The sequence below is a fragment of the Carassius carassius genome, chromosome 10 (genome assembly GCF_963082965.1).
Source record: "Carassius carassius chromosome 10, fCarCar2.1, whole genome shotgun sequence".
NCBI lineage: Eukaryota > Metazoa > Chordata > Actinopteri > Cypriniformes > Cyprinidae > Carassius > Carassius carassius.
Genome location: NC_081764.1, coordinates 11,175,541 through 11,186,689, shown reverse-complemented (window position 1 = coordinate 11,186,689; position 11,149 = coordinate 11,175,541). Strand labels below are relative to the sequence as shown.

At 37.0% G+C, this 11,149-nt stretch overlaps 1 protein-coding gene across 2 annotated transcripts in view; it reads left to right on the top strand.

Annotated features, from left to right (window-relative positions):
• The first annotated feature begins 346 nt into the window (after positions 1–346).
• The window catches only part of LOC132151776 (E3 ubiquitin-protein ligase HERC2-like), a 54,119-nt gene continuing 43,316 nt past the window's right edge, over positions 347–11,149 (top strand). For both annotated transcript variants that reach the window (XM_059560135.1, XM_059560134.1), the window contains exons 1-4: positions 347–459; positions 1,643–1,752; positions 6,492–6,585; positions 6,700–6,828. In XM_059560135.1, coding sequence (XP_059416118.1) covers positions 1,681–1,752; positions 6,492–6,585; positions 6,700–6,828 — 295 coding nt within the window. In that variant the 5' untranslated portion in view covers positions 347–459; positions 1,643–1,680. The remainder of the gene's footprint in view (positions 460–1,642; positions 1,753–6,491; positions 6,586–6,699; positions 6,829–11,149) is intronic.

Genomic DNA, 11,149 nt, shown 5'->3' with positions numbered 1-11,149 from the left:
TTAATTGTGAAACTATATTGAATACTTGTACTTTTAAGAATTAATTTGTCAAACATCATGATCATTTAAAGAAACCTAATAATGTAATTAAAAAAGGAAAATCCTGACCAGTCGCCAGTTAGAACTGTAACTATACATATAAATTATGCGTCAACTCACCATATAGGTAAGTTAAAAAAATATATACTTATTTGTATATCAAAGTATATGCGTTAAAACGAAATTTACACTGTTTGATCAATTTTCATTTTAGTAAACGTCGTGCTCCATGTGTGTAAATCCCAGCCTGTGATTGGCCCTTGCGGCGCCCCGCCCTCCGGCTTTTGTACGTCATCTAATTCTTTTTCATCTGTTTGGCTGCCGAGACTGTCAGTCAGCACACGACATGGCCGACACTGAAGTGCAGTAAAGCTGGTGGTAGGACCGAAGAAGCAAGGCTTCAATAAGACATCCAGAAAGGTAAAAGATGCATTGATCCCGTAAAGACTTCTCGGACGAGGAAAGATAGAGGTTTTGCGGTATTAATAGGCTGTGGTGTGTTTAAGAATAGTAAGTCAAAGCGCTGTCAGTATTTAGGAACGTCCTGTCTTTTAGCTGCTAGCGGTTGACAAGCCTAAGTTCTATCAACAACACACCGATCCCAGATAGCAACCTGCAGCATTACTGCAACATCTATTGATTAAAAACAAACAAACAAGGCTTTACTAACATTTACATTTGGACTCCGATGATTAGATATGAACAGGAGAATATGACCAAGCCAACACCCAGTTTGTTATAATAAATAATTTCACTGATGCTCTCCTGTTCGATCAGGTGTGGATGCTTTAACACACCACAATCTTATTTGAATCATTTTGAATAATGTTATTTTTTATATATTATTGCTTGTATGCTAGAATTTGCAAATTTATCAATTTTATGAAGTGAGGAAAGAGGTGGAAGATTCATTTTAACCTTTCAAGGTTGTTTTACGATTGTACTTAAAGGGACAGTTCTCCCCCCCAAAATACAAATAAACCTATGTCAATATTTACAGATCCTTACATCGTTATAAGACCATATGACATTCTTCAAGAAAAAAATTAGAGTTTTTGTTTTTGAACAGTGATAATGAGCTCCTCATCAAGGACATAAAATTTGTGCTTTATATTTCAAGAATTGTTTTATCCAAGTCACAGAATCAGTCTGGGTGTTTCTTGAGTTCATTGACTCATTGATTCAATCTCAGTGGTTAACAGCAAACCGGAGGGTAAGATTATCAATGAATAAATACTTTAATTGCAGAGGTTTTCTTCCTTGAATCTAATAAATACTTAAATTGCAGTGTTTTTCTCACTCAAATATAATCATATGACTTGAAAAGGTTTGGTACAGAAATGTATTTAATAGAAAACAATAAAAAAAATCTTGAAATTCATCCCTCTCCCTTTAATTTCTGGACCTAATTTATTGTTTTTGAAGTGCATTAGATGTTTGTTAAGATACATTTTAAACACTAAGTATTATACTGAATGTGGAATGAAGAAAATGGGGGGAATAGATGTTTTAATGAGGTGCAGATAGCATGATGTGATGTGTTTTGCTGCTCAGAGCTTCACGGTGTTAACTTCCTGTTTGATCCGTGAATGTGTCTCTTTAGGGAAGGCTGCATCTGCAGCCTGGACAGCCGAGGGAAGGATGCCGTCTTCATCTTTTTCCCTTGATGCCCAGCTGCGCTTCCATGACAAATGGCTGAAGATAGACTTGCAGGTAAATTTTGGAATGAATTTGGTCATCAGTCCAAATGTAAATAAGTCTTTGATGCTAAATATAGTCCATATCCGAAAGCTATTTTGTTGCAGTGTTGGTCAATATTTTCATCTATATAGCTGTGTCCAATGACAAAAGCAGCGTGGTACTTAAAGCGTTTGTTCACCCAAATAGCAAAATTATGTCATTAATAACTTACCCTCATGTTGTTCCAAACCCTTAAGACCTCCGTTTATCTTGGGAACACAGTTTAAGATATTTTAGATTTAGTCCGAGAGCACTCAGTCCCTTCATTGAAGCTGTGTGTACGGTATACTGTCCATGTCCAGAAAGGTAAGAAAAACATCATCAAAGTAGTCCATGTGACATAAGAGGGTCAGTTAGAATTTTTGAAGCATTGAAAATACATTTTGGTCCAAAAATAGCAAAAACTACGACTTTATTCAGCATTGTCTTCTCTTCTGTGTCTGTTGTGAGAGAGAGTTCAAAACAAAGCAGTTTGTGATATCCGGTTCGCGAACGAATCATTCGATGTAACCGGATTTTTTTGAACTAGTTCACCAAATCGAACTGAATCATTTTAAACGGTTCGCGTCTCCAATACGCATTAATCCACAAATGACTTAAGCTGTTAACTTTTTTAATGTGGCTGACACTCCCTCCGAGTTCAAACAAACCAATATCCCGGAGTAATTCATTTACTCAAACAGTACACTGACTGAACTGCTGTGAAGAGAGAACTGAAGATGAACACCGAGCCGAGCCAGATAACGAACAATGGGCTAGTTGCATATCTCCGCCATCTTGGATTTCCGGTCTTGCGAGTGTGTGCGTAGATATTTCCGGTTGTGCTAAACCTCAGTGCAGAGAAACGGAGAAGTCCAAATATTACTTTCTATATGTTTACAGGATTTATAATATCACTTCAAATGCAAATAAGATATACACTGCTATTATTACTATACTATAAATGTTAACTGAGCCAGTGGATTTGAAATTTGTGTATGTCTGGGTCTGGTGAATGAATTAAATACACTAATGTTCACTACTGTTCACGAGATGAAAGTTGAACTCATGGTGTGTATACACAGCTACAAAATGTATTTTTATCTTACCAAATATGTAAATGTACAAATTACTTATTTCTTGAAAATGTTTGCATTATTTTTTTTAATGAAATATTTATCTCCTGATACATGGGCTGCAATGTATCTTCAGAAGTATCCGTTTCTCAATTGTACACATACATCATTCTGTTTCATCGTTATTTTCACTACATATTTTATTTACACAGTAAAAAATACATTACTAATTTTAATATGCGTTTAATCTGATAATTAATGCAAAAGAATAACAATATACATGGCTGCTCATAGACCGATAATGATTTATGCTGCAGATCTTTCACAAAACAAATAAACGTAGATAAAAATACACACGAATGCAAACAGTGATCTTTTATTTAATGCAAACCTACCATAATTATATTACGTTTAATTGTACAGTTAGTTATAAATCGTTAACAAATAAAGTTAATAAAACATGCTTTATCAGAAATCTCTATGCGTCTTGTTTAACAGTCAGAAACCTTGATCTTACATAACAGTCAGAACAAAACCAGCTCTTTCGAAAATGAAAAGTGGTTTGTGTTTGAAAGAAGAAATCCCCGTGGACCTGACCTGATGCTGATCGCATAATCAACAGAAGAATAAAGCAATCTCCGAGTTGTATCTTGATGAATTTCCACACAGAGGTACGCAAAATGTAGGGAGGATGTTTCCCCATGTTTTTTATATACCACTATCCGCTGTTAAATTGGAAAAACATTAATTATATACATCTAGCCACGTTTCGTATGTAAGTTTCCCTTGCAGTCAATGCGAGCGTCGCAAGACCGGAAGAAAGTATGCACACACTCGCGGCGCCATCTTGTGCACCTAGCCCATAGTCTGACTCGTTCACGAGTCAAGAACCGGTTGCATCGGTTTTCGGATCACCAGTAGTTCTTTCGGACAGTTCAATTCAATAAACCAGTTGAAAAAAACGTTTCACAGTTCTTTTGCGCTCAACGTTATGGCGTCATTGGCGATGATTGCCCTTGATTCAAGCCTTCGGTTTACCCGCGCTCATAACACTAGCACAGAATCAGTTCAGAATCAATCATCAAAAGAATCAGTTCGGTTCTGACGCTCTGTGTGTCAGTTTGCTTCACGCTGAATCACACATGCGCAGTTATCATCAGCTCCTCGGTTCACGAATCGGACGCGTCTGACAGAAACTGTTCTTGACTCGTGAACGAGTCAGTCTGTTGTTCGTTATCTGGCTCGGCGTTCATCTTCAGTTCTCTCTTCACAGCAGTTCAGTCAGTGTACTGTTTGAGGAAATGAATTACTCCGTGATATTGGTTTGTTTGAACTCAGAGGGAGTGTCAGCCACATTAAAAAAGTTAACAGCTTAAGTCATTTGTGGATTAATGCGTATTGGAGACGCGAACAGTTCAAAACGATTCAGTTCGATTTGGTGAACTGGTTTTAAAAGATCCGGTTACATCGAATGATTCGTTTCTTGAACAGGATATCACAAACTGCTTTGTTTTGAACTCTCTCTCACAACAGACAGGGAAAAGAAGACAATGTTGAATAAAGTCATAGTTTTTGCTATTTTTGGACCAAAATGTATTTTCAATGCTTCAAAAAATTCTAACTGACCCTCTGATGTCACAAGGACTACTTTGATGATGTTTTTTTTACCTTTCTGGACATGGACAGTATACCGTACACACAGCTTCAATGGAGGGACTGAGAGCTCTCGGACTAAATCTAAAATATCTTAAACTGTGTTCCAAAGATAAAAGGTCTTACGGGTTTGCAACAACATGAGGGTAAGTTATTAATGGCATAAATTTGCTACTTGGGTGAACTAACATTTTAAGCTTCAGCAGAAACAGGAATAGTTTTTTTGACACTTGAAATCTTTTGAATCTTGTTTCTTGGTGATCATTGATGCTGAGTGGCTATAGATAGATAGATAGATAATTTTCTCCTGGTCAGTATCATATTAAAAGTATCGCTTAAGGCCTTAAACTGTTGAAAAGCTTGCATTGTGTGCATTTTTAAACAGCGTTCCCTTAGCAGTGGGGTAACAGCATTTCAGTCAATGTGCCTTACTGTCAGAGCTCCTAAAGCAAACTGAAGTCTCTTTATTCTTAGTTTTCTGGCCTGTTGGTGTTCACAGGAAAACTTCTCATGCGGCCTGATTTTATGATTATTATGAGGTTGCCAGAAGTTGCCTGGGTCCCTTTTTTGTGAGAAGTATAAAGATTAGTTACTTATTTAACAAAACAAGGGCTGAAATGCTTTAAGCAAGATGTGTTTGCTTGTCAGTTTTGTTTTGAAAGTTTGGCTGCCTCTTTTTAGTATGGTCATATGGATCAGTGAAATCAAATTGTGATTCTTCAGATACACACACACACACACACACACACACACACACACACACACATTAAGCTGCACTTGTTTTTTAGCACTGCACAATTTGACTAAAGATTTAGTGATTCAATGTCTAGAATATATAAATTAATGGTATTATTTTGATGATGATAATTTTATTTAAACCATACAACTGTTCCAGTACAATACTAATGTTTAGTTCTGTCTTCATTTCTTCATTTTGAAACATTACCATCAAGCTTTTATTACAAAACCAGTGCTTTAAATCTTTTTTTTTGTCAACAACATCCGGTTTGTAAGTGTTCCTCATTACAAATCTGGGATGATGGTTGGTGCAGGTTGCATTCCCACAATGCACATTATAAGTGCCCTAAATCACAGTGTTTGCATGGATGGAGTTCTTTAGGAGCAGAATTGACTTCCAACTAAGCATTTCTGAGACCCTGAAAACACCTGATCAGTTGCTGTTTGTTTATAAAAGAACACTGTGTGCATACATGCATAATATATGTATATTTATAATTTCAGTAAGTAGTGCTGGGACACATTTTTAAGTCCTCTCAGTTGGTACATTGCTATATTTAAGTGATTACACAGCTAATTTATTTCTCTCCATACTGCCCAATTCTCTGTTAATTATGGTTTCCATTATATTCCTTTTACCACTATATAACTATTGACATCTTGTTTGCAGAAACATCCCCTTGTTTTGAAGGGAACATGCCTGTGCTTTGAATAATTGTTCAACAGATTCCGTTTCCGTGGATGAATTTAATACTGATTCCTGGAAGTGAAGAAATCAACACCTCAAAATGCTGTTTGTGTGTATCCGTGTGTTTGGGTCTCTGTGACATTGGTCTGGAATATTGCCCGAGGTGCTGTAGTTGTTATTAGCCTCGCTCAACCCGTTGGTTGTGAAAGTCTTACTGCTTTTTGCTGTTTGAAGTCTGGTGTCTAAAATAATTTTTAACATTTGAAACATGAGTCTGGGCACTGAATTTCAGTAAGTCCTCAGGGTGGCATTTTAATGTGCTGACTAGTTGGCAGAAATAGAAATGTTAGAGATGCTAATGGTCAGTCACCAAAAGATATCTGCTTTTGTTTTTTTTTTGTTTTTTTTATATGAGACATGTAGTGTGTGTCTATAAATATGTATATATATATATATATATATATATATATATATATATATATATATATATATATATATATATATATATATATATTTTAGTTAAACTTTAGGTTTATAATTAATTGTGAAAGATTATACAGCTATGCTCTCTGGTACAGCGAGCCTTCTCTCCTGAAGGACTGAATGAGATGTGGAACGAGATGGTGAAGGATGGAGAGATTGTCTTTGACCGAGAAGAGTCTGCCAGTCCAGGTAAAAAACCACGTTACCATTAATTCCTACTGGATTTCTAGATATTTGTGAAGTTGGATTCTTTTCATGTTGATTTTTAGTTTTCTGAATGTCTAAAATATCTCCACTTCACAGAGGACTGTGCTGATTGCACCCAAAAGAAAGATGATACAAACGATAAGGAAAAGAAGGAAGAGGAGGAGGCGGCGGCTTCACCTTTCCATCACTCCATCATTGAGATGTGGGACTGGGGGAGGCAGCCAGGTGGGTGGTGATGCCTAATGACACGCTCTGGGTTCAAACAGAGAGTGCTGAACTCAACATGCTGTTTACTGCATGCACTGACTGTCATCTTGCATGCTCATCCCACTCACACGTCATCGGCTTAATCTGCATAGGATTTCCCACGTGCACGAAAACATCTAAAAATACTTTTTGAAATGCATTTCAACATCTCGAGATTTTAATCAGTTGCTTGCCATCTAGCTGTTTAAAAAAACAGAGCAACATGTCCCGTTTTTAGGTGTATATGTGCAGTATTGGAGAAAAATACTTCTATAATCAATCGGAAAATTAAAAATTAGACCCATTTTACATACAGTCTGTGTATAATTGTTACTGTTAGAATTCAGTAGTTTCTAGAATTCAGTCCCATCATGCCTCGATCATTAGTTTCATGGATGTAGTAGCAAGTACACAGTCCATCCCAAGCATATAATATGGAATAGATGCATAATCTATTGTATGTAGAATTCATTGCATTCAGTTTTACAGTCTGGATTGTGCCTATTATTTTGAGTTCTTTGATTCAGCAATAGATGTTAATGCTAAAGCAAGCATCACTGTTACTATTGCTCATGCATGGTGTCAAGGGCTTGGAATTTCTAAATATTTGTTATAGGTCTTAATGTGAGCTTTTTTTTGGACCTAGATTGTTGTCATGCACATGACAAAGACAAAAGATGTGAGCGCAACAACCAAACATGTCAGTCTAGCGTGTGTTTGTGTAGAAAAAGTAGCAAAGTGAAATTAAAAAACTTGTTATGTGTGAACAACCCCTTAGTCTGCTTAAACCCTCTTCTGCAAGCTCACGATATTCTGCCTCCATGTATGAGTTCAACACTTACATCTCAAAATCCAATCAAAAACCGATGCATAGAAGCATGTCCCCTAATTTTAATAACTTTAAATATTAAATGTAATCTCCTCGAAACCACTGGTGGTGGTCGAGGAGGTCATCTCCATCTATGTAAAAGTGCGTTGAGTGCCCAGAAAAGCACTATATAAAGGTAAGGAATTATGATTAAACTTCAGCATGGGACGTCCTACATCCAAACATATGCAACATCCCCATCTTCACATGCTCCTCTCCCTCCTCAGCAAATGACATCTAAGTGCAAGCAAACCTTTGAGCAGTTTCCATTGCCCGAGTTTCCCCAGTGTTTTCCCAGTAGGCCTGTCATAGAAACAGACGAAGAAGTGTTTCATTTAGAGTGGCAGACGCGAGCCAAGAGGGGAAAGTGCAGGTTTAATGATAACTGGCTCGATGATGAGAAATATAGCAGGTTACAAAAACGACGGAATACGAAGTGCGGTGCAGACTTTGCAAAAAGACCATACAATTGGGAACAATGAGCTGCAAAGCCCTTGACGCTAGGGCTGTCGCGTTGTAGCTTTATGGTGCTTTGTTTGTTTTGAATAGGCCGGCTGAAACGATGGGAGACGCTCGATCTCGTCCCAAAACCTAATGTCACGTCGCCAGTTTGGGAACATTTTGGCTTTCAACCCAATGAAAAGGACGAGCCAGCGAATATAAATGAGCCGATATGCAAAATGTGCTGCAAAAAAGGTTCCTGTGACGCGGCAATACATCTAATTTGAGGTCATCGGGACATTCTAAAATGCTTAACGTAGTTTAATACAATACAGTGATATTAACAGACCAAACTTACTAAACATCATATTAATAAAGTATATTATCTACAAAAAATCAGATGATCCCTGAATATGAATTCAACGCATTTAATAACACGTTAAGCCTTTTCCTCTCATAGAAAACCATCATAAGGCTTAACGTGTTATTAAACGACTTGCATTCATATTCAGGGATCATCTGTTTTTTTGTTTTGTTTTTTGTACATCGTATACTACTTTATTAGTATAATGTTTAGTGAGTTTGGTTTTTAAAAATCACTGTCTTAGTACATTAAGCCACATTAAGCGTTTACTTATAACGGTTGTCTATGGGAGGAAAAGGCTTAACGTGTTATTAAACGAGTTGCATTTATACTTTGGGCTCATCTGATTTTTTTTATAGATAGTATACTTTATTAGTATGATTTTTAGTGAGTTTGGTCTGTTACTATCACTGTCTTAGTACATTAAGCCATGTTAAGCGTTTTAGAGTGTCCCCTGTCATCCAGCGCAGCTGCCCCCTCAAGCATCAGATCGCGGAGCAACATCAAAAAGAACAGCTGAGACCGGCCAACAGTTAGGAGTAGCTGAAGCCTTTGCGAAATCTGTAAAATACAGCTGTGAAAGTAACAGGCATACCTGCTGAAGTCACGGACAACCTCAGCGTCAGTGCCCATACCCAAGAGAGCGTGAGCAGATAACGAGCTCACATGCTAACTGCTTGAGGAGTGCATCGACTCCAGCGCGAATCCACTGTCCTGGTGGGCCAGAGGTGACGCAATAATCAGTCTAGATTTCCGCTGCTGTCCAAAGTCGCGTGCAATAACGTGTAATACATGTTAGAACTCTTTGATTTCTTTAAAAAAAAAACGTATTGGAAAACGCATGTTCTTGTTGCTGTTTGGCATTTAACAATAAACAAATGTTTTAAAACGTGTCTCTCTGTCAGTTAAAAAAAGCAACAATATATGCTACATAACTCAACGATAGAGCTTTGTATGCAGCAAAATCAGGATAAATTAGGTATGTAAAAAAAAAAAACGGCGGTAATACCGCATATCGCGCTATTGAGCCACCCATAATAACCGCAGGGGAAATTTCTTAACCGCGACAGCCCTACTTGACGCACATATGAAAGGGGAGTAGCACAAGCGCTATGCCGACAGTCAGGCAACAACTGTCCCCATTCAGATGTTTGCAGCATCGGTATCTACTTCAAAGGCTAACGTTACACCCGCGTTGGCGTCTTCGGGTCCCAGTACAAGTAATGCCTTCGGTACATTCTCCCCAACCACTACACTGAAGGCCGAAATGCTGTGGGCTTTGCACACGGTTAGCCGACATCACTCCAACGAAGACGTGAGCACCAGTGATGCGCGGGTCAATGTATTAATAACCCGCACACGATAGACATTTTCAACTGACCCGCCTGCAACTCGGACCACGGAAAAATAAAAATAAAATATTGTACCCCACCCGCTTCCTGACCCGCATTTTTTAAAAGCAGTAAAAAATGCTCATTGTAGCGTCATTGGGCCATAGACATAGGAACTAGGGAAAAAAACTATATTCTAATTTTGTTTAGAATTATACAAAATCGTCAATAAGCTCATAATTTGTACTAAAGTAGTCTAGTCTGGCTATGTCTATTTTGATGTTTGAAGTTCAGCAGAGTTTCGGGTTTGTTCCGATCAGAGCTCATGAGCGGAGAGCGCATTTCTGAATATTCCGCTCAGCTCACTCATTCCGTGGGGTCACTCACTCAACCCAGAATGGCCTGCTGGTTCGATAAATTTAACTGTTTAGTAATAAACTAGTGTTTTCTGTGTCGCTGCAAAGATGAAGTTGACTATGCTTACTCGCCATGGATGCCAGAGAGAAATGCATATTTCATATGGATTACATAATCGGAGAGTAGCCTACTTATTTTGGTTTGAATATTTTATTTTAAAATAGTCATTTCCAGCTTTCTGCAATATATAGCCTATATTTCTCAAATCTGTGAGGCACAAGCTGAGTTTCGGCACCCTCCAGTTCACATGCAATGCAAGTGATCTTGCCGGCGCCTCATTACAAAAAAAAAGAAGCTATGTTTTTAAAATATAAATATTTTGTAATAACAATATACACTACTGGTCAGTAATTTGGGGTCAGTAATTTTTTTTTTTCTTTCTTTTTCTTTTTTTTTATAAAATCAATACTTTTATTCAGCAAGGATGTGTTAAATTGATAAAAAGTGACAGTAAAGAAAATATATTATTAGAATATATATTAGAATTTTTTTTTTTTTTTTTAATAAATGCAGTTCTTTTTAACCTTTTATTCATCAAATATATTAGACAGCAGCACTGTTTCCAACACTCACAATAAATCAGAATATTAGAATGATTTCTAAATGATCATGTGATAGACTGGATGTTACATGTGACACTGAAGGCTGGAGTAATGATGCTGAAAATTCAGCTTTGCATCACAGAAATAAATGATAATTTAAAGTATGATAAATTTAAAAACAATTATTTTAAATTGCAATAATATATCACAATATTACGTTTCTGTATTTTTGATCAAATAAATGCAGGCTTGATGAGCAGAAGAAACTTCTTTCAAAAACATTAAAAATAGTAATAGTAAATAGTAAATATATATATATATATATATATATATATAT